The 23,492-nt window shown below is 44.4% G+C and overlaps 1 protein-coding gene across 2 annotated transcripts; it reads right to left on the bottom strand.

Annotated features, from left to right (window-relative positions):
* Positions 1-752: 752 nt before the first annotated feature.
* Positions 753-13,821, bottom strand: LOC119275427. 2 transcript variants are annotated; one of them, XM_037556264.1, is made up of 9 exons: positions 13,666-13,821; positions 12,018-12,223; positions 11,862-11,936; positions 11,157-11,651; positions 10,403-10,771; positions 7,704-7,813; positions 7,523-7,601; positions 1,251-1,573; positions 753-1,058 (listed from the first exon to the last, which is right to left on the bottom strand). In XM_037556264.1, the coding sequence occupies exons 2-8, from the start codon at positions 12,177-12,179 to the stop codon at positions 1,259-1,261; spliced, it is 1,605 nt and encodes a 534-aa protein (XP_037412161.1). In that variant the 5' UTR covers positions 12,180-12,223; positions 13,666-13,821; the 3' UTR covers positions 753-1,058; positions 1,251-1,258. The 2 variants fall into 2 exon arrangements, with proteins under 2 accessions (XP_037412161.1, XP_037412163.1); XM_037556266.1 differs by lacking the exon at positions 13,666-13,821 and adding an exon at positions 13,475-13,615.
* Positions 13,822-23,492: the final 9,671 nt, after the last annotated feature.

The raw sequence follows: 23,492 nt of genomic DNA, 5'->3' as shown, positions 1-23,492 counted from the left end.
CTACATGGACAAGCGTAGATTAGGGGGAGTGTTAAGACTTAATTAACACACATTAATTAAGGGTTAAATCTCCACTTATCCAAACCACCGAACGGTTGCTTTAGGCAACCGATGCAACTCTTGTAACAGTCACGTCTTTACGGATGCGCCCCTTCAGGAACTATAAATATGTATCTGTTCATCATTAACAGAATACTGATTCACTTTACAACTCTCTCCATTGTTCTCTGTCGATCTCTATTTTAACAGACAGAAAACAGTGGCAGCCCTGCCGACGTGGACAATGCGAGGAAGTGCACTTCTCCTACAGCTTATTGTGTTTGATGTCGCCTTCAAGCACACTACCGCGGCGAAGAGGGCAGTGGCAAGGGCAAAGGCCATCGCTGAACTTCTATGCTATATATATAGTCCTACTTTAAGGCAGATCTCTCTTTTCCTGGCATGCGAACAAACAGGGTCGCATTTTCTTTGATTAATTAAGGTCCCAAGACAAACCAAAATAAAAATTAAACAACTTATGTTCTGAGTTGAAATATATCCTATTACATCTTACAGGCTGTAAAATCTATTTTAAGCTTCAGTTATTTCAACAAGATCCGTAGAAATTTTTAGCACTGGTTGATATTTTTAAGGTCAAAAGTTGGGATGTTTTACATGTACGGTAACCCAAGCACAGAGAGTAAAATCATATACACGCGAACTGTTTAATATATCCTCAAGGAATGCACGATCGACCATGTACGCAAGCTCAGTGGTCAGAGCGGTTCAAATGCTACTATAGGTAGCTTTAAATCCAGGCAAATGTGAGATACATCCAGGCAAATGTAAGGGATGCATACGCGCTTAAGCGAGCATGCCACTAAAATAAAATATATAAGAGCGCGTTAGGAGCAAGCCACTGAAATAAAATATGTTTTGCACCACATCTGTGCATAAGGTCAGAAACAGGCACTTCTGTAGCTACGTAGATCGAAAGCCACACTGGCTAGATAGCATGCAAGCAATAATAAGCAGACTTGAAAATGATTTGAGATAGAAGTAACTTCTCTTCTGAGGAACTGCAAAATGAAAAGTAAGTTGTATGTGTTAAATATGAGGTGCCCACTGCGCAGACCACTTATTAAGTTAAATCAGAAAATTGCCATCCACTTATTAAGTTAAATCAGAAAATTGCCATTCTTTCATGATGTTTTTTTTATATTAGGCCGCCTTGTTAGTATGAAATACAAAATACAGCTCATATGGCATACCTCTCAACTCATGCATGCTTTAAAAGTTTGAAGGCCGTCAATGCAGCAGTACAGAACAGCCTTCTGGATTGATAACTACTTGTTAATTGCGGAACTCTTCCCAGCAAACCAAGATTTTTAGTTGGAACTGAAGAGGATCTTTCGGCTGCTGATTTATTCCAAATTTCCTGAGTCTCTCTCATGCTTTTTAGTTCTATCAAGGGACTAAAGGGAGATGCCTTTGCTTCCAACTTGGTTGATGATAGCACTGATTTCCAGCATGGGATGAAGCTTCTCCTTGCATGTTCGAGCATCCATCCTCTAGGTTGTTTCTTCCTGGCAGCCTGTATCATGGATCAATAAAGTTGATGCTAAATACACCCAACACAAAAAATATGACCCACTGAGATCTTACATATTACATTTGGATTACCCTGGAATATGTGATGTTTTCAGATATTTCTTTTTAGAGTATATCACTTATCTAGCATGGCAAGCAGCTGAACAAGTAAGCTGCATTCAAGGGACATGTAAAGTGATTGGGACATATGCCATTGATATCTCTATCTCTACTATTACTGGTCATCTGTAAGTGCTTTTACGAGAGATTGTTATGTACTCCCTCCGTAAAGAAATACTTATCATCGAAAAAATTAAAATAGTGATCTAAACGCTCTTATATTTCTTTACAGAGGGAGTAATAAGAAAAATACTAGAACATTAAAATTAAAGCTAAAGAACATATGTTATGATAAATTCATCTTGAAATTTTCAAGAAGAGATCCCTATTTTCTCATGAGAACTCATGGAAGATTACTTGTTCTTCGCATCAAATCACAACAGTGCAACATTTTTTTCTTTATGAGGAATGTTTTAGACACAACCATTGTTTCTTCAAAAACAAATGTCATCGGCACTGAACTTTTTAAATATTTTAATTCAAAATGGAAATATCAAAAGAATAAACTTGATGTAACAACTATTCACTTTTTCATTTTCCCTCTGTCACCCTAAGTCGGAATTTCTCCTCATTTCTCTTTCATGATTGTTTCCTAGACCGAAAACAAAACAAAAAATGTAAATTTGCTTTTTCAGGGGTTGTTTGAACATTTCTCCCCCTTATCAATGATCAATGGCGCGGTGCTGTAGCCTGTAGTTGTGGGGGCACGACTCCACCAACCAGGGTTTAAATCCCGGTGCTCACATTTATACACTAGTCTCCTAGTCTTTCTATAAAAAACAGTAATCAATATTGTCATGTACTACTACTTAAAAAAAAGGAAGAAATCATTCCAAACATACGTTCAAGTATTCAACAGTGCACTGTGATGTTAGGTTGCTAGCCTATACATGTGCACGTATCGAGATGTTTCTAGCCTGCGCTACTTGTCTGTTGTGACCATTTCACCACGTCTAGCTAGTTCAGATGGAAGTTCTGGAGCAAGAGCCAGATCATATGGCGGGCAAGGTAGCAGTTCCCCTAATTTATACATATTTCATGATTGTGTCCTAGACCGAACACAAAGAAAATGTGGGATTGCCTAGGGCCCTTGGTACATAACAACATTGATCACTGTTGAGGGGGAGCTGATCACTAATAAGTGCGTATAGCATAATGCATGCGAATATATTTTACCATAGCAGTGTATTGTTGAATGCATGTGCGGAAGGATTTCTTCCTTTTATTTAAAGTAGTAGGGGTTGTTTAGTCTGTGACTAAGGTTGCTTTAGGTTGTCACACCTAAGATTAGACAAGTTCGAACAACTTAGGGGGGTGCTTGGTTCAAGCCTCACCTTAGGCAAGATGCTTTTCACCACACTATGGCCCCACATCACATACACTCAAAAAATGTGACAAGATTCCCTTGGGCTTGCCTACTTGTGGCTTTCATTTTATTAAACTAAACTTAGGCAAGTTTGGCACAAAATGTGTGGCGTTGCAAAACCTAGAACCAATGTTTACGAGTCAAATAGTCGTCGGGTCGTTCCAAGGTTGAGACTCATAGACTAATCGTGACTAATCTAGACTAGTGCGAGAGTAGTCTACATGGCACTGTAGCACTGAACTTACAATACATAACTGCTAATACCTAGTAGTAGTATGTAGTATTACACTATATAAGTATACAAGTACAGTATACAATACAAATGAATGCATGGCTTTGAACTTGGTTGAGTAGTCTTCATGTACAAATGCATGTCTTTCCTGATTTCATCGGTTGCTTTCAGACACATTAACACCACTGTGTAACCAGAAGAGATGTTTTTGCCACACAAAACACACTGGATTGTCAATTTATCCTGCAGATCAGGCCAAAAGGCATACTTCCATGCTGGGTCCTTGGTCCTAGTTGGCTTCCTCACAAGATCCTTTGATGGATCATAATCCTCAGAGGCTGCTGAGCACGCTGTCTGAGATATCTCTGGTGTTGTAGACATTGTAACTCTAGCTCTGCTCAAACCTAAGGATGTTGAATGGAAACAAGCAAACCTAAACCAGGAACCAACAGTAGAGGAACCAGCCAAGGATCAAGCAATAGAGGAACCATATATGAGGATAAGAGAAGGGAGAAACTACTTGCAAAGCGAGGATCCAGGAGCAGATGAACCAGTCCAGGAACCAGCAGAGATAGGGCTAGATCTGGACAGCGGAACCAGTGAAGAGGGAGAGCTCCAGAGGAGTGGGCAGTTCTCTCTGGAGCGAAACTGAAACCTAGCCACAAAATTTCCCTCCGACGGGCTCGCGGGTCGAGCGCCTCTCTTATCCCCTCCAATTTTAAGTCACTAATTCGACGAGTCGAGCGGTCGAGAGACTAGTCTGGACTAGTTGTGTACTAGTCCATCGACTAGTCTCGACTAGTCCTTCGACTCGTAATCAGTGCCTAGAACCAAACCTAAGGTAGCTTAGATGGAAGTTCTAGAGCAAGAGTCAGATCACATTGCGAGCAAGGTAGTGATCCACACCACGAATCCCTTCAATATGGGTCCTAGGACTGCCTGATCCAATGGTGCAGCTGATGCCATGAGTTCCCCTTTTCGAAGATATCAATTAGAGCCGTCTGATTGTAATGATCCAACGGATGAGATCATCCACCGGTTTCATATGTTCTACAATTGGTACACTATATAGTGGTATAGATGACGTGCTGGCGTTTTGGCTCCTAGGAGCACATGCTACTGGGTGAACAGTAACACACACAAAATATTAAATGTTTTCAAAAAGTTCTGAATTTTTTGTAGAAGTTTGTATTAGTGTCACAAGCATACATGACAATTTTCATGCGAAATGGATCGGCGGTGTTTCGTCAGCAAAAAAAAACAAATTCGGGGTGACATTTTGGGGTAACCTTTGGTGTTCAATAATTTGTTTTTTTGTACAGGCCAAAATGTTTAACCTTTTTGTCTCAAAAACTGCATGTAGCATTTGGATGTGATGAAGTACACACAAAAAATTGTCTTGATTTTTTTTAACCAACAACAACAAAGTCTTTAGTCCCAAACAAGTTGGGGTAGGCTAGAGGTGAAACCCATAAGAACTCGCAACCAACTCATGGCTCTGGCACATGGATAGCAAGCTTCCACGCACCCCTATCCATAGCTAGCTCTTTGGTGATACTCCAATCCTTCATGTCTCTCTTAACGGACTCCTCCCATGTCAAATTCGGTCTACCCCGCCCTCTCTTGACATTCTCCGCACGCTTTAGCCGTCCGCTATGCACTGGAGCTTCTGGAGGCCTGCGCTGAATATGCCCAAACCATCTCAGACGATGTTGGACAAGCTTCTCTTCAATTGGTGCTACCCCAACTCTTATCTCATATATCATCATTCCGGACTCGATCCTTCCTCGTGTGGCCACACATCCATCTCAACATACGCATCTCCGCCAGACCTAACTGTTGAACATGTCGCCTTTTAGTCGGCCAACACTCAGCGCCATACAACATTGCGAGTCGAACCGCCGTCCTGTAGAACTTGCCTTTTAGCTTTTGTGGCACTCTCTTGTCACAGAGAATGCCAGAAGCTTGGCGCCACTTCATCCATCTGGCACTCTCTTGATTCTTTTTCAGTTCAAAAATTTTTTTTGGGCCCAAGAGCCAAATTGACTTTCGTATAGATGTTCTCTACTATCTTATAAACTGAAGTTGGTGGTGGTGGTGAGTTCACTCCCCCACTCCAGCCCAATCTCCCTCGTCCAACTAGAACCCCTTCCCATTTAAATCTCAATTATCTTATAAACTGGAGTTCGTGGTGGTGAGTCCACTCCCCTACTCCACCCCAATCTCCCTCATCCAACCAGAACCCAGCAGACCGCTCCAATTTAAAGAGGAAAAAAAACATATCCTACAATGCCTCTCCCATCGCTGCTGCAGTTACGAAAGTGCAGTATTGGCTGCTTAATTGAGTTTCTTCTCCCCAATGTTGCACGTGCATTTTATATCCAACTAATCTGATACAACCAAGGTTTTTGAGTCGCCGACTAATCGCCGATTAGTCGCCGACTAATCGACTAGTCGTCGCGCCGTGACTGGCTTGCGCGGGCAACTTGGCTCGCGGAGCGAGTCGCCCGACTCGCTGGCTCAACCGCGATTTTCTGCAATTAATCACTGCGATTAGTCGATTAATTGACTTGCTGGCTCGACAGAGAGAGGGAAAGGGAGGGAGCTCGGGAGGAGAGGAAGCCATGGCGCTCGCGGTCGTGACCTAGGAACCGCCGCCGCAGCTCGCCGGCGACGCACCCCCCTTCAGATCGACGGCGGCTGGACCTCCGCGGCGACGGCCGTGACCTCGAGCGAGGCTGCGGCGGCGCAGATTAAGGCGGGGGAGGAGGAGATGAAGCTGCAGGACTGAGCCGAAGGCGGGTGAGGCTGGGGAGGAGGCGGGAGAGGGAGAGGAAGCGGGGGAGGAGGCGCCGCCTCTCCTCGCCGGCGGCGCAGAGGAAGAAGTTCGAGGGAAGAGGCACAGATGAAGGAGTGCGGGCTAGCAGCGCTAGGTTTAGCGAGTGGATGAGGGCCGGGAGTGGTTAGTTGGGCCGTGCTGGGCCTGTTCGGCCTGATAACGCATTAATGGGCTATGCAAAGGAGGGAAATAGGTGTGGGAGTGCATTGTACTGCCATGGCGACTTGGGGCGATTAGTCCAGGCAAGTCACTGACTCAAGCCAGCAAGCCACTAGCCGCAGCCTCGGCGACTTGGCTTGACTCGGCGACTCAAAAACCTTGGATACAACTGAATCATTTTTGTGGTTCCATAGCAACACACGGCATTTTGTTAGTTACCTCTAGAATTGCTCTTTCCTTCACAAATCCAGTCATATTTTTGAATTCAAGAGAAAAGAAAAACAAATTCTCACAAGCATTGAGTAAACCCTGCAGTATATATCATTGAGCATCACTGCTAAGATCATGAAAGTTAAAAAATAAGCAAACAGTACGGGACTAACAAGTGGAAGTGGACCCCTTGCTGTCATTTCTAATGGATGTTAATTGTTATAATCAACAGCATAGTAGTGTCATTGACCATAGTTTCCCCAAAGATTGCAACCAAGAGCTATTCCAGTTTTAGTTTCCCGTTTGTTCATTCTACCTTTTTTGCGTGTGCAGCTTCATGTGAAACACTTTAGTTCCATCAGCATTTAAGACACATGCAGATCACAATTGGGATACTATAAAGATGGCAAATGGACCATTCGATTTTATAGGCAATACAAGCTGACCGCAAATAACAAGGTATAAACTATAAGGTAAGATTCGTCGCCCTGGAAACCCTTGGTTCAGAAAATATTTTAATCTCGTATTTCAAATTTATTCACAAGTAGAAATTACTGAGTAAAATACTATTATGATTTGCTAATAAGTTTTATCTACCTTTTGACCCATCATCAATAGAAGATACCTGGATAGGCGGAGTAAAAAGGAATGTATGTCACTATATCTAAATGAAATAAAAAAGAATTAGCAAATCTAACATGTCTTGTCTCTAGTACCATCTGATGCAATTAGATCTTCTTTTGCTAGCTACGTATCGTTACTATTCTCCTTTTACTGTAACATCTTGTGGTTGCCACGATATAGATAACATTACACAGTTTGGACTAGCCCTTGGAATTCAGGTCATTTTAACTAACAACCAAAGCAATAATATTAAAGATTACGTCTCTAGTCTCTAGTGACAGGATAATTTCAATTTGTCAATCAAGTATTAAGTTTTAGTGTGATGCCCTACCGTGCAGAATTTGGATAGTGAACAAGCATACCGCATACAAATAGACAAACATCAGTTCTAGAATATTTTTACCTTATCAGCTGTAGCATACCCATGTTTGTTGGGCAACTCTTCATCGGACAACCTGGACGATTGTTGATCATATGGGCGGCTACAATAACAGATAGAATAACTTAATGAACATAAATCGATTGTGTATTGGTATGCAAAATATAATAATGAAAAAGATGGAACACAAGCGTAAAAGAAGTACAGGTTTTCTATGTTGATGCACTCTCCAGTAGGACAAAAACCATGGTTCTTGAGAATCGATGAGACACCTTTCAGGACCTCAACATGGGCCACCTGCATGGCATTGGGCACCTGCATGACATATTAAACTTGTATGAGAAAATGCCTGTGCGTGTGCGTGTGTGTGTGCGTGTGTGTGTGAGAGAGAGAGAGAAAGTCAGTCTAGATACCACACGAATCAGCTGATGGCACTGTAGTGAGTTGATGGAAATAATTGTTGCAATGGAACCATCTAATAATTAACAAAATATAAGATAGTCCGAATTTTGCCTAGATCATAGGAGTTTAAAATAGAATTGCAATATATATGCATTTAATTTCATTTAATAATTGTGCTTCTTGCAGACGAAACATCTAGAAAGTATTATCAGGAGAACAATACATGCAGGTGTATTCTATTCATCACACTGTGCCTAACATTAACCGTAACATGAGATAAGGTTAAGTTGCCGGTAAAATGAGACGCTGATATCCATAATTTTACTCAGTTATAGCTTCTTTTATTGTTTCATTACAATACACGCCCTCATCCTTAACACTTCGGATATAACAAAGGATCTGATGTCTTCTCTATACAAATCAGATCAAAGGTCAATTAATAAAGTCAGATCATATATATTCAAGACAAAGAAGTAAACATCCTAGCATGTAAGATAGGGGGAATTATTATTTGGGTTTCAAGGAATAACAGGTGTTTGAAGTTGTTTAGTGTTGACTGAGTTACATAACTAGAAGTTTCTTGCAAGTATGCTTTCTACACTAAATCTGTTCCGGTATCATTGAATTTTAGCTAGGTAGTAATATGAAGGATGTGAACATTGACTGGAGACAAAGGAAACATTGTGTGCACTGAGGATGTAGTAACCGAAGGCTGGGCTAGGTTAGAGCTTGGTCAGGGACTGAAACATGCATAACAAAACCGAACCTACGTTTGAACAATGTCATTTTGATCACTGACAAAGCATGTGCATTAAGCTAGTTACTAGTAATAGTCCGGTATGGTAGTAACAGTTTTTTATAAATTAGCGTGTGCATTGGTAAACAAATAATCCGTACCTCGCAAGCATTACGAGTCGAGCGACTAGTCGATAGACTAGTCTACGAGTCACATTCTAGATGTCGACTAGAAAGTTTGTGTAGACTAGTTCGCCGAGTCGAGGAGTCGAGGGACTAGTTGTAGACTAGTCTTGACTAGTCATGCACTTTGAGTCGTTCGACTAAAAAATATATTTGTTTTAAGGATTGGGAGGGGATAAGTGAGCCAGCCGCCCAGGCCGCAGCCCATGAGAGGGAAATTTGTATTTATCCACTTCCCATGCATTCAATTTGTATTTATATTGTACTGTGCTACTGCTATATACTACCTCCGTCCTGGTTTATAGGTCCCCTTTGTAGTTTGTGCCAAATTTTGACTAAACATTTAATTAACAAAATGTTAATGCATGTCAAGAAAAATTATCTCATTGGATTCGTATTTGAACATAGTTTTCAGAAATATAATGTTTGGTGACATGCGTGAACATTTTGTTAGTTTAATCTATGGTCAAAATTTGGCACAAAATACAATGGGGACCAATAAACCCGGACGGAGGTAGTAGTATAGACTACATACTAATAGGTTTTAGTAATTGATTACTGCAATATGTGTGCTACAGTACCATGCCAACTAGTCCAACGGTAGTCTAGACTAGTCACGAATAGTCTATGAGTCTCAGCCTTGCAACGACTCGTCAACTCGTAAACCTTGATACCTAGTCAGTAATACTACAAATAGTGAAAGCGGTTGCTTACAGCATGCATGCAATGTTTGTTATGCTTGCTACTTGGATTTATTTATTTCTCTTCTCAAGTCTTGACCTTCTTATGTCCAACATAAATATACGCAATGCCTTCACGTATGTGCTCATCTGCTGCCTTGCGCACTCATGACCATAACAGGAGCCCCAGCTTCCAACTACTAGGGGCAGTTTGAGCTTAATTCAAATGCCAGAGAAGCAGTGCCCCTTTGGCAAACTTAATAATCTCCAACATAATCTGGATGCTATTCAAAAAATGACATGGCAAGCTCAATGCTGGATCTTCATGGAAATCTGAGGTTATCCTTCCTTTCAAAATTAACATTGACAAAAATTATTGCGGGGGTTCAGTTGATGGTATTACGTTCTGAATTAAGGATTTGTTTATGATGTAGATTGCCCTTGCCCAACTCCTTCGCCAAGTCGGATTTTTGGTTCTACTGGTTGGTGCATGAAACTTACCAGGGCCAAGAGGGCTTGGGTTCAAGTCTCAGCTTTCGCAATCTAAGTAAAAAAAATGCGTGCCCCTCTTTCTGGCCACGTTTAGGATTTATCGAGCCACACATGATAGCGGATGTTTAAGTATATGTAGATTGCCAAACCTTCTCCATCAGTTCAGACTTTTGGTTATTCTGGTTGGTGCATGAAACTTACTAGTTCAAACATCGTAACTCAACCTATAACGAGTCTATTATGCACATTGGATGTTGTATTCTTTCTCTAAATCAATGTTGGCATTTCCATATTCTAAATTGATCGGATTAATGCATTGATTTCCTACAAGCCAGTGCTTACTTAATATTACGTATTTTGTGGAAAGACAAAAATACAGGCATTATAGCTGCAAATATAAACGGTTTGATACCTCTGGATGTGCCCGAATGTATGAATCAAGAGCTTCACCAGCTTCGGAAATTGCAATAACAAGCATCAATGCCATACGCCTGAGATTTTTCTCCGCCTTCAGCTGCTGCTTCTTTCCAACTCTGTTTTGAGTAATCTTCAAATCTATGGCTAGAGCATCCTCTGTACATAGATTAGAGAGAACAGCAAACCCATCTGCCTTGCTATAGCCATCTGGCTTCAGACAAGATCCCATGCGGATCTTCTTTTGAGCTGCCAGGAGCAAAACTGCTGTTTCAGCAAGCTTTCCATCCTTTATGTATTTCCAGACCTCAGCAACTAGATCATCTGTTCTTTCTGCAATCAGTCTGACTGTATCCAAGAAGATTTTCTGCAAAAACCACCAACATGGAACAGTACTGACTATATTTGGCATTATACGCAAGCAAGTAGTATCAAATAACTTGCATCAATGTTGTTGACGCCAAGCAAAAGCAAATTGAAACAGTCAAATTTGTTAACAGCAACTTGGAATCGCGACTTCATTATCTTGATTAAAAAATAAAATGGTTGTGACACATGGATTATACAAAATAGTAATACAGAGAAACTATATATCAGTGGTGACATATTAGAACTTTCATTTGTTATGCTGCAGTAGTAATTCATGTTGAGTTGGATCTGAGACAAACTATTATGAGTACACAGAATATGGATCTGCCAGAGATAGTTGAACAAATAGTGGTAATATGCATCAACAGGAAAGTGAGACAAACCATTTCAGGTAAGCAAACCAGTTGAATGAGCCTGTAGACATAGTCAGTATTCTCTTTGTCGGGTAACAGGTTTTCCTCAAGAAACTTATGCTGGCAAGCATTCTCAACTGCAACATGTAGTGGGAGTAGGCCCTCGATGACTTCAGGGCCAGATGTGCGCAAATTGGCCGACGCGCCATAGTGGAAGAGCAACTTGATCATGTCAGCAGAGAACATTTCAGCAGCTTGGTGGAGGGGAAAGTACCCACGTGAGTTCATGTAGTTGGGATTGGCGCGGTGCCCATTGAGCTCAGGGGCCTTGCCCTCCAAGGCAACTTTCGCACATCGCAGGGCATTTTGCACGATCATCTGATTGAAGGTCTGTGGCGTCATGACGAAACCCCAAGCCAATCCCACTGAGTCATGCTTGAATAAGTTGAGAAAAAGCCTGACACTATCCTTTTCCAGGATGGGCACCAAGCGGGGTAATTTGTTGACGAAGGCATCATTCACTGACTAGATGTATACATGCAAAAATGAGAAGGGTGAAAAGGTAATCAATTATCCAATCAACAAAGCATAACAGGAGAAACAGAAGACATGCTGCAATGCATGGCCATCTACTGTACAAGGTGCTTAAAGAGGTGCTTAGAGAAATAAGCAGGTTTTGATTAGACAACAGATCGGCAGGTCAATCAAATTATAGTAACAAAGACAGCAAATAACCTGAGGAGTACGGTCTGGGACGATTGTCTGGGTTGCTCTGGAGACAGCAAACAAAACATGTTTTTCCCTCAACACCTGGGATAAAGCATGGAGAGGCATGAGTACGAAAAAGAAACAGGAGAGAGAAATATCATAAAGGTGGTTTAGTTACTGCACCTCCTTCATTAATTTGACATTGTCAGTCAAGTCTTTACAAGGACGAGGGGCACATCGATATGAAGGATTCCATGGATCGTTTTCTTCCGTGCTTGATACATCCTTACCTTTACCATTATCTTCATCATAAGCAGATTCAGTTGCCTTGTGCATTATCTCCATTGGTGAAGAACAAGCGTGGGATTCCAGTTTCAGCGTTTATTTGCCTGAAAATAAGTGCAGCCTGTAACTACAATCCATGTTGTCTTATCTTGTTTAGTTACGTGTTTTTTATTTGAAGAATTTGCACTAGGCAATATGAGGCCAGAATACTGAATTTTGAACAGAAACCTCAAAGCTACACTTAGTGTGGAACTTTTATCATTTAGCAAAAAGACAAAAAGTTTGCTATAAAGAATATGACATTTGCAAAATAGGTACACAATTTCATACTCAAATATTGCGAACTTTGACCTATAATTGCTTCGATTTTACTATATCCTTGCTCCTACAAATAGTACCACCCAATTGAATTTAAAGTCAGTTCACAAAATGAAGCCTGATCGTATACTGATGCTGATGTTGAAGACCATGATCACAAAATGAGACCTTATGTTTAAGTATGTTTTTCTAGAGAAATATGGTAAAGATGATGCAGATAACATGAGCATAACACATGTGTGTTTCACACATGACACTCGGATTGCAAGTATGGAAATCATGACACTTGACTGAAGCATATACATGCATAACAGTTATGGAAGTTGATCAACCAATAGCTAAGGTCGATGTTTGTGTTAGGTACCAAGGGAATGAGTCTTAAGCTTAAGCTTTCCATGGGACAACACTTGTCTGTAATATTCATCAACAACTAGTCGTTCATTGCCATGAAAACACAAAGAACGAGGTAAATTTAAAATAATTGCCAACTAAAACATGCTTTCAGCAACAAGCCTAAAATGGAAGAGTAATAACTGAAATGCAAACATACATAACTGCCGTAATACAGCACATACAAATATTACTTCCGCCGTTCCGCCGTAATACAGCACATACAAATATTACTTCTGCCGTAATACAGCACATACAAATATTACTTCTGCCGTAGTACAGCACATAGACCATGCATCATATCCAATGTAGGAAGCAAAAAAGGTGAAGGATCAAGTAGTGACTACTGCCATGGGTTGCATCAGATCTACATGTAACAAAGCTCCAGATCTGAGAGCTGGAACAACAACTATTGATCTGTAACAAGGGCTATTTTATAATTTCGCGGACATAAAAAGAGATGTTCGAGATCAGCTTTTCTTTTTCGTCTTCCTGGAAGACGGCAAACCTTCTCGACAACGGAAAAAGAATGGGGAACCACATATAGTGAGGGCTAGTATGCCGAAAGAAATAGTAGTGACAAAAGATTAAAACTTTATGCATACGACCGCAGATCTGTTGGAATTCGAATGAACAAGACGGCAAACCTTCTCGACAACGGAAAAAGAAAGGGGATCCACATATAGTGCAAACAGAAGGGCTGGTATGTCCGAAGAACTAGTAACAAAACATTAAAATTTTATGCATACAACCGCAGATCTGTTGGAACTCGAATGAACGAAATATGATAAAGGTTCCCCGCATAAAAAAGAAAGATAGTTGGGGAAGCTTCGATTACCAGAAGACGATGGTGTGCTTCGATTACCAAAGTACGGCCGGTTGGGAAGGATAGGGTTCCGCTCCTCGAGTCTTTTTTTTCTTTTGAGGGACGCTCCTGAGTCCTTTTTTCTTCCTTCAGAAGAGCGAGCGACCGGGCAACCAAAACAAGCCGGGCGATGGGGGAACGGACGGGAAAACAGCGGCTGCTAGGTGGTCCCCTCAGAAATTCCCTCCTAGCCCTCCCTCCCCACTCCATAACTTTTTAGGCCTCTTAGGACATGTACAATGGTGGCATATGGATACATATGCCCCATGACAAAAAGTAATTTGAAGCACCTACATTCATTTTTCCCTCTCCAATGCAAGCTATCACTAGTGGGCCTCATTAAGAAATAAAAAAATAAAGACTCTAGTACACATGCATCTCTACGTTTCACTCCAACCTTTTCAACTTTTGTCACCGGACCACGTTTTTTCTCTTCAAGCACCCGCCTCCTGGAGAGGATCCCGCTTCCCAATCCGAACCTACTTTACGTCATATCTGATCCTGGCATGTGAGGCATCACCTTGAGGCTATGCATTGTACATGCCCTTACAATGAGAGGTGCGGGACCCGCTCCCGCGGGCGGCCCGGGAGTTAACCCTAGCCGCCGCCGCCAGTTCCTCACCTCCGGCTCTTCTCCCCTCGCCGCCGCCGGCATGGGTCGCCGGCCAAAGCCCGCGCGGCCTGGCGGCGGCGGGGCCCTCTCCACCTTTGTTTCGGGGCTTCGCGGCGCGGGCCGTTGGCCTCGGCGGGAGCGTGTGGGGTCGCTCTGCTCAAGGCAGCGCGGCAAGACGGCGGCGCGGCATGTTTTCGGCGCGGCGCAAGAGCGCAGGTCGCGACGCGGGTTGGTTCTAGCGCGCAGGTCGTGGCGCAGACGTGAGCGGATCTGGCGCCTGGAGGGTCCACGGTGGGCGGGGCGTCTGCGCCTGGCCTGGAGAGCGCGTTGTGGTGCGGCTCGGCTGCGCATGGAGGTGCAGCGCAGGCGTGGGAGGTCTGGGCGGCCCAGATCTGGCGAGCGCAGCGGCACCGGCTTGGGCGTCGCGGCCCCCTCTCCCTTCCCCTGACGGGATCTGGCACGCGGAGCTTCTGGCGGCGCGGCGCGCCTAGGCTCTGGCGGCAGCCCTGTTCTGCGGAGGTGGCGGTGGTGGGTTGCTTCGTCCGGTGGCCGGCGCCCTTGGGGTGCTCACGGCAGGGTGTGCGGCGGCTGTCCCCGAAGCCTTGCGCAGGACGCAGCAGGATGGAGGATGCTGGTGGTGCATCGACTCTGGCGGTGGCGGCGGTGCGAGCGCAGCCATGGCGGCGGCGGCGCTGCGAGGCCTGGCCAGGAAGGGACTTGGCGGGCAGCAGGCGTTCGGCTGCTGCCGTGTGAGGCGTGCGGCGATGCCTTGGCGGTGTGGGTGCCGGAGTGTGGTCGGAGGTGCGGGTTCTGATCCATTCTGGTGGCAGTCCCCTGGCGCGGGTGAAGGCCACTGTGGCGGATCTGGTTGTGCACCACTCGGTGGTTGCTGCGGTTCCTAGTCGAGGTTGAAGGTGATGGCTTTAGGCGTGTTCCCTCGGCAGTGAGGGGGGCTTCGATGGCAAGTTGCTGCGGTGACGGCGGTGTGAGGCATCTGATCGGGACTGGCCGGGATCTTTGGGACGTGGAGGTGTGCGGTGCTACGGTGAAAATCTTGTTCGGTTGTGGCCGGACCGGCGTTGATGGCACCTACGGGTGTCATTCACCTTCCTGGAGGCTTCGCCGAGTGCAACGCCATCTTCCTCGCGACCTTGTATCGGCAGCTGTCTCCGGGGCGAAAGCCTTGATTCGTAGAATCGGCATGATAGCAACGTCCTTGAGGTTGTTACTCTGTTGGGAGCATTGTGCTCGGAGACTCGAGGTCCCATGATGCGCTCCTCCGGCGTTCATCGCTGCCCAGATCTTTCTCCTTCGGCGCCATGTACGGCCGTCACCGGCTTATCCAAGGAAGCTGGAGTTGCTGTTCTTCGGAGGTCTTCAGCGTCGGCCGAGACGCGGCAAGGGGTTCGGTGTAGGGCAGGCATTTTGTGTCGTAGTTGTGTTGTGGTGGGTTTGGTTGTCCTTGTACGATCCGGGTGTGGAGTGGGTCGCCTTCGTTGTTCGCAGCGACTGGTTGACGTTGTTGTATGTCTCATTTCTCTTCTTCTATAAAGCTAAGGTACGCAATTTGCGTACCCTCAAAAAAAAAACAATGAGAGGTGCTTAGGGTCTGTTTGGTTCCAATAAGTCACCTCACGACTTCAGGTGACTTAAAACCAGTGACTTATAAGTCACGCCTGTTTGGTTGTCACACATCTTTCCACACCAATCAACATCATGCAGGTGGTGGGACCCATGCAAAAGGGGTGACTTATAAGTTTTAAGTTGGGGTGGAGCAACTTATGACTTATAAGTTGGGGTGACTTATAAGTCGGGTCTGTTTGGCAAAATAAGTCACTTTTTTCACTTTTCGACTTATAAGTTGGTGACTTATTTGGAACCAAACAGGCCCTTAGGAGAGGTGCTTAGAGAAATAAATCAGGATTTCCTTAAGCACCGGTTCTTATTTGTAGAAGATAGACGCTTAACTAAGCGTCTCTCCTATAGAAATAGGCACCGGTGCTTCCGAAAAAATCGGTTTATTTTTCTAAGCATCTCCCATTGTACAAGGCCTTATCGAACACTAGCAAGATGCCCATGAAGCACGGAATATCAAGATGCATTTATTTTACAAAAAAATTATTGTGACTGACCTATGCGGGAGTAATCTCATATGTAAAAACTAACGACATTTGCAGGTTTACATAACTCAGCACGTACACCCTGATGTAGATCCTCTCCGACACAGACCTCTGCAAGCACGTCAACGGTGCCATCAGTGTCCCAACAGCTTAGACTGAGCGGAGTGGGGGGGGGCGAGAAAGAGGAGAGATAAGGTGAGGAAGAGTGGGACGTGGTGATGGTAGGTGGTCGGACTGAGCAGAGGCATGGGGATGGACGACGCCGGCAGCGGCCATCATGCCAGATTGTTTCAAAGGCTTCCTATTTTAATTTCTCACCAATAAGGTTGTGGGAGATAAGGATGAACGAGGGAAGGCCTTATATGTAAATATGGAGAGAGGTCTTGGTATATTTTTGTAAAATTGTCATAGTTTGCTTTCTATTCGTCAGATATAGATTGGACGGTCTATATTGCAGGATGGCAGGCACACCATCATCACCAAATCGGTTTTTTATAAGAGTAAAGATATAAATGACGCTACGCTACCCACCATTCTGGAGCGTTTGCGCGCGCTAAGCTTCCTCCATCGCATGATTGTTTTACTATTGTAGTGCTTTTATTGCTGGCGGTAGTTGGACCGTCCATTCCTGTTGCACGTTGCCAATTCCATTGAGTCAATGACAAGTGGGGCTCGTTGAGTGTAGGCCCGGGAAATGAAGTGAGTTATCCTCCTGTCCTGCGTACGAGAAAACACGACATGTGGAGCGCGCGGTGAAAACCTAGCCCCCAATCCCCTTCCCTCCTCAAGCCCCACATCTCGCCATCGCCCCTCCCCTTCTTCTCCTAGACACACCGCCGCCGCCATGCCCCTCCTCCTCCCCTTTTCTTCTCTCCTCCTTTGCTAGCGGGTGGTCGTCATTGCCTCTCCTCTAGCCGCATCACCCACCATCTCTCTACCTGTCTCTTCCTCTTTTCCCCGCTAGATAGCACCTCTCCGCGTTCTCGTTCCAGGGTTGCCGACGCGGTGGTTTCGGATAAGACGCAGTTTGTTGTAGGGGTGGCATGGTTTTTGTGATGGAGTGGGGGAGGACAAGGACGTCGGACATGGGGGGAGGCACAAAGAGGTCGGAACTCCAGCGGCGCTCGCAGATACGTCTCCAATGTATCTATAATTTATGAAGTATTCATGCCATGTTTACAATAATTCTATATGGTTTTGGTATGATTTGGATGAAACTAACCCGAACTGACACTGTTTTCAGCAGAACTACCGTGGTGTTGTATTTTTGCGCAGAAATCAAAGTTCTCCAAATGCAGCGGAACTTTTTGACGATATTTTTGGGAAGAAAGGAGAAATAATGGAGCAAAGAACCACCAGAGGGGGCCCCCTGCTGCCCACAAGACACTAGGGCGCGCCAGCCCCCCTGGCGCGCCCTAGTTGGTGGTGGGCCCCCTGAGACCCATCTTCGCCTGATTCAAACACTGAAAAATCCTGTATATACGGAAACCTCCAGAAATAACCCTAGATTAGAAGTTTCGCCGCCGCAAGCCTCTGTAGCCACGAAAAACCAATCTAGACCACATTTCGGCACCTTGTCGGAGGGGGAAATCATCACCGGTGGCCATCTTCATCATCCCGGTGGCCACCATGATGAGGAGGGAGTAGTCCACCCTCGGGGCTGAGGGGTTGTATTAGTAGCTATGTGTTTAATCTCTCTCTTTCTCTCGTGTTCTTGATTTGACACGAGCTTGATGTATCACGAGCTTGTTAATATAGTTGGATCTTATGGTGTTTCTCCCTCACTATATTGTTGTGATGAATTGAGTTTTCCCTTTGATATTTCGTTATTATCGGGTTGAATACTTTTATGGATTTGAGAGCACTTGATGTATGACTTGTTATGAATACCCATGGTGACAATGGGGTATCATATTGATTCACTTGATATATGTTTTGGCACTCAACTCGCGGATTCCCAAGGTGACATTGGGGTAATCCCTGCATAGGGGTTGATGCACATTTTCATCCTTGTTTCTCCGGTAGAAATCTTGGGGCACTCTTTGAGGTTCTTTGTGTCGGATTGAGTATTATGAATCTGAAATTGTTTGGTGCATATCGTATAAATAACTCACGGATACTCGCAGTGACATTGGAGTATCTAGGTGACATTAGAGTTGGTTGATGTGTATCATATGATGTTATTTTAGTACGAACTCTTAGATAGATCGATCGGAAAGGATAACTTGGTGCTATTTTAGTACGAACTCTTGGATAGATCGATCGGAAAGGATAACTTTGAGGTGGTTTCGTACCCTACAAACAATTTCTTCTTATGTTCTCCGCTAGATAAAAACTTTGGAGTGATTCTTCATCGCACGTTGAGGGATGGTTATATGATCCAATTATATTAGCATTGTTGAGAGATTGCACTAGTGAAAGTGCGGACCCTAGGCCTCATTTTCAAGCATTGCAATACCGTTTGTGCTCACTTTTGTTATTGCTACCTTGCTGTTTTTTATTGTTCCTATTACAAAAATCAATATCTACTATCATTACTACACTTGTATCACCATCTCTTCGCCGAACTAGTGCGCCTATACAATTTACCATTGTATTTGGTGTGTTGGGGACATAAGATACTTTTTTTATTTGGTTGCAGGGTTGTTTGAGAGATACCATCTTCATCCTACGCCTGCCACGTATTGATAAACCTTAGGTCATCCACTTGAGGGAAAATTGCTACTGTCCTACAAAACTATGCGCTTGGAGGCCCAACACGAGTCTACAAGAATAAAGTTGCATAGTAGACATCTAGCTCTTTTCTGACGCTGTTGCCTGGGAGGTGAGTGCTTGAAGGTATATCTTTAGATCTTTCAATTGAATCTTTTAGTTTCTTGTTTTATCACTAGTTTGGTTTATAAAATAAATCTACACAAAATGGAATTGAGGTTGCCTCATATTATTCGTCTTTAGCATGTCTTTCTTGAAAATGAGGGAAAGGAAAATTGTGCTCAATTGATAGAAGAAGAATTCAATAAAATGTTTGGCATAAAATCTTTGAATGATGAGCACAATTGCAATGTTGCTACTATTATTTCTTTGAATATCCATGATGTTAATGATATGCAAAGCCATAAGCTTGGGGATGTTATGTTTGATGAAGATGATATTTTTAGTCCCCCAAGATTTGATGTGCAAATTTGTTATAATGGTAGCATGCCTCCTATTTATGATGATTATAATGATGAATGTGGGTTTGGAAGAGTGTCAACTCTAGGTAATGATCCTACTAATTTGGAGGGTGTTGAATCTTTTCACAATATTGATGAAAGTGGATTTGGAGAGGTCATGACTTTATTTAGTGATGAATCCACTACTCTGGAAGAGGTTTCAATTGATTATTATGAGAACAAAGTTGCTATCTATGATGATTATGGTGATGACATGTATGATATAAAGAATAATGATAACCATGAAACTTGTCATCATGATTTAAATGCTCAAAATGATTATGACAATCAAGTATCACATGATAGTTATTTTGTTGAGTTTGCTCCCACTATTATGAATGAGAAGAAATTTGCTTATGTGGAGAGTAATAAAAATTGTATGCATGTGGATCATGAAAAGAATGCTTTATGTGATAGCTATATTGTTGAATTCATTTATAATGATACTAAAAATTATTATGAGAGAGGGACATATGCTTCTACATGTCTCAATAATATCAAGTTTCCTCTTTATGTGTTGCAAGTTTTGAAGTATTGCTTGTTTTGCCTTCCTAGCTAGTTGATTCTTGCTCCCATAAATTGTTTGATCACAAAATCTCTATGCATAGGAAGTGGGTTGGGCTTAAATGTGCTTGCCATGTGTTTCATGATGCTCCTATTATGTTTCAATTCTTATTTGTTATCTGACCATCATTGAAATCATCATGCCTAGCTAAAAAGGCATTAAAGAAAAACGCTTGTTGGGAGACAACCCAATATTTACCCATACTATTTTTGTGTGTTAACATGATTAAGATACTGTAGTAATCATGTTTTATAGCTTTTGTTTCAATAAAGTGCCAAGTAAAGCCTTTGGAATAGTGTGGATGATAGCCGACTTGATTCTGTGCAAAAACAGAAACTTTTGCTTCCAGTAGAAGAATTGTTTGAATTCACCGGAACGTGATAAATTCTGGTTTTCTTATAGATGATTGATATTCAAATTTCCTACGTTGTCCTAATTTTTTGGAATTTTTGGAGTAACAGAAGTATGGTCATTGTCTAGATCATTACAGACTGTTTTGTCTTTGACAGATTCTGTTTTCAATGCATAGTTTGCTTGTTTACTAGTTTCCATGGCTTATATTGCTCAATATAAATTGTGGAAATGATAAGGTACATTAGGCATTGTGTGAGAACAATTATGAATCTTGTCTTTGACAGTACCAAAGTGAATGGTTTGCTCTTTATCATACCAACCTATGTCACGAAGTTCCATTAAGTTTTGTGTGATTGAAGTTTTCAAGTTTTGGGTGAGATATCGACATGAGGAGAATAAGGAGTGACAAAAACCTAATCTTGGGGATGCCCAAGGCAACCCCAAGGTAATATTCAAGGAAGATCCAAGCAATTAAGCTTGGGATGCCCCGGAAGGCATCCCCTCTTTCGTCTCCAACATTATCCGTAACCTTACTTGGGGCTATATTTTATTCGTCACATGATATGTGTTTTGCTTGGAGCGTTATTTTATTTTGTTAGGATTTGCTTGCTATTATTTAGAATAGTTGAGGGAGTCCTGGACTAGGGGGTGTCCGGATAGCCGAACTATCATCATCGGCCGGACTCCAAGACTATGAAGATACAAGATTGAAGACTTCGTCCCGTGTCCGGATGGGACTTTCCTTGGCGTGGAAGGCAAGCTTGGCGATCCGGATATGTAGATCTCCTACCATTGTAACCGACTCTGTGTAACCCTAGCCCTCACCGGTGTCTATATAAACCGGAGGGTTTTAGTCCGTAGGACAACAACAACAACAATCATACCATAGGCTAGCTTCTAGGGTTTAGCCTCCTTGATCTCGTGGTAGATCCACTCTTGTATTACCCATATCATCAATATCAATCAAGCAGGAGTAGGGTTTTACCTCCATCGAGAGGGCCCGAACCTGGGTAAAAACATTGTGTCCCTTGTCTCCTGTTACCATCCGCCTAGACGCACAGTTCGGGACCCCCTACCCGAGATCCGCCGGTTTTGACACCGACATTGGTGCTTTCATTGAGAGTTCCTCTATGCCGTCGCATATAGGCCCGATGGCTCCTTCGATCATCACCAACGATGCAGTCCAGGGTGAGACTTTTCTCCCCGAATAGATCTTCGTATTCGGCGGCTTTGCACTGCGGGCCAATTCGCTTGGCCATCTGGAGCAGATCGAAAGCTACACCCCTGGCCGTCAGGTCAGATTTAGAAGTCTAAACTTCACGGCTGACATCCGCGGAGACTTGATCTTCGATGGATTCGAGCCACAGCCGAGCGCGCCGCACTGTCACGATGGGCACGATTTAGCTCTGCTGCCGGATAGTGTCCTGGAGGCCGCACACGAGTCCGCTCCGATCCCTAATTCAGAGCCGACTGCGCAGATCGAGGATGGGTGGCTAGACACCACCTCGGGGGCTGCAACCTCTACGGCGATGGAGCCGAATACTGACCTTGTCCCTTGTGAAGCTCGTGACTCCGAGGTGCCGGACTCCTCGCCGGACTCCGAACCTCCCGCGCCCCTCCAATCGAATCCGATTGGGCGCCGATCATGAAGTTCACCGCTGCGGACATCTTTCAACACTCACCTTTCGGCGACATCCTGAATTTGCTAAAATATCTCTCGTTATCAGGAGAGCCCCGGCCGGACTGCGGTCAGGACGGTTGGGATGCGGACGACGAAGAAATTCAAACCCCACCCACCACCCACTTAGTAGCCACTGTCGACGATCTAACCGACATGCTAGACTTCGACTCCGAAGACATCGACGGTATGGACGACGATGTCGGAGACGACCAAGAACCAGCGCCTACTGGCACTGGAAAGCCACCTCGTCATATGACATATACATGGTGGATATCCCAAAGGATGGGAATGGCGAAGGAACGGCGGAGGAAGACCCCTCCAAGAAACAGCCCAAGCGCCGGCGTCAGCGGCGCCGCTCTAAATCCCGCCACAGCAAGAATGGAGATTCCGGCACCGGAGATAATAACACCCCAGAGAGTGCCGAAGACAACCCCCTCCAGCAAGATTCAGCACAGGAGGACGGAGAAGCCAGCCCTCGTGAGAGAGCGGCAGTGTAACGCCCCGGATTCGATGCGCCAGGTGTATGCCAGTTATTCGCCGTCGTTTCCATGTCATGTGCTTGCGTGTTGCACTTTGCCATGTCATCATCTGCATTTCATATCATGTCATCATGTGCATTTGATTTTGCATACGTGTTCGTCTCATGCATACGAGCATTTTCCCCGCTGTCCGTTTTGCAATCCGGCACTCCTATGTTCCCCGGCGTCCCCTTTTACCTCTTCTCTTGTGCGGGTGTTAAACGTTCTCGGAATGGACCGAGTCTTGCCAAGCGGCCTGGGTATAGCACCGGTAGACCGCCTGTCAAGTTTCGTGCCATTTGGAGGTCGTTTGATACTCCAACGGTTAACCGGGTAACCGCAAAGGCCTCTTTTGTTTGCAGCCCAACACCCCTTCCAAAGTGGCCCAAAACCCATCTAACTCCCCTCCATGCTCTCGGCCGTTCGATCACGATCGCGTGGCCGAAAACCGCTCCTCATTTGGACTCTCCTAGCTCCCTCTACCTATAAATATGTGGCCTCCCCCGAAAATCCCGCAGTCCAACCCTAGCCCCGCTCCTCCCCGCGCCGCCGGACACGTCCAACCCGTCCGGACGCGTCCGCCGCCCAGCAGCCACGTCGCCCGGACCAATCCGGAGCTGACACGTCAGCTCCGCCGCCGCCTGCACCCAATCCCACGCCGCCACGTGTCCCCGCCGGCCTCTCTCTCTCCGCGCCGCCGCCAGGCCCGCTGGGGCCCGTCTGAGGCCGCCCCGGGC

The sequence above is a fragment of the Triticum dicoccoides genome, chromosome 3B (assembly GCF_002162155.2).
Source record: "Triticum dicoccoides isolate Atlit2015 ecotype Zavitan chromosome 3B, WEW_v2.0, whole genome shotgun sequence".
Lineage (NCBI taxonomy): Eukaryota > Viridiplantae > Streptophyta > Magnoliopsida > Poales > Poaceae > Triticum > Triticum dicoccoides.
Note: the sequence above shows the minus strand (reverse complement) of the source record. Positions and strands in the feature narration are given on the sequence as shown.

What these genes read in the sequence shown, in the direction of transcription:
- LOC119275427 (XM_037556264.1), bottom strand. Translation starts at nt 12,179, where the DNA reads ATGGAGATAATGCACAAGGCAACTGAATCTGCTTATGATGAAGATAAT. An exon ending in TGGTTTGCTTACCTGAAATG is followed by an intron (nt 10,772 to 11,156) that starts GTTTGTCTCACT and finishes TGGTTTTTGCAG; the next exon opens with AAAATCTTCTTGGATACAGT. An exon ending in ACATTCGGGCACATCCAGAG is followed by an intron (nt 7,814 to 10,402) that starts GTATCAAACCGT and finishes TATGTCATGCAG; the next exon opens with GTGCCCAATGCCATGCAGGT.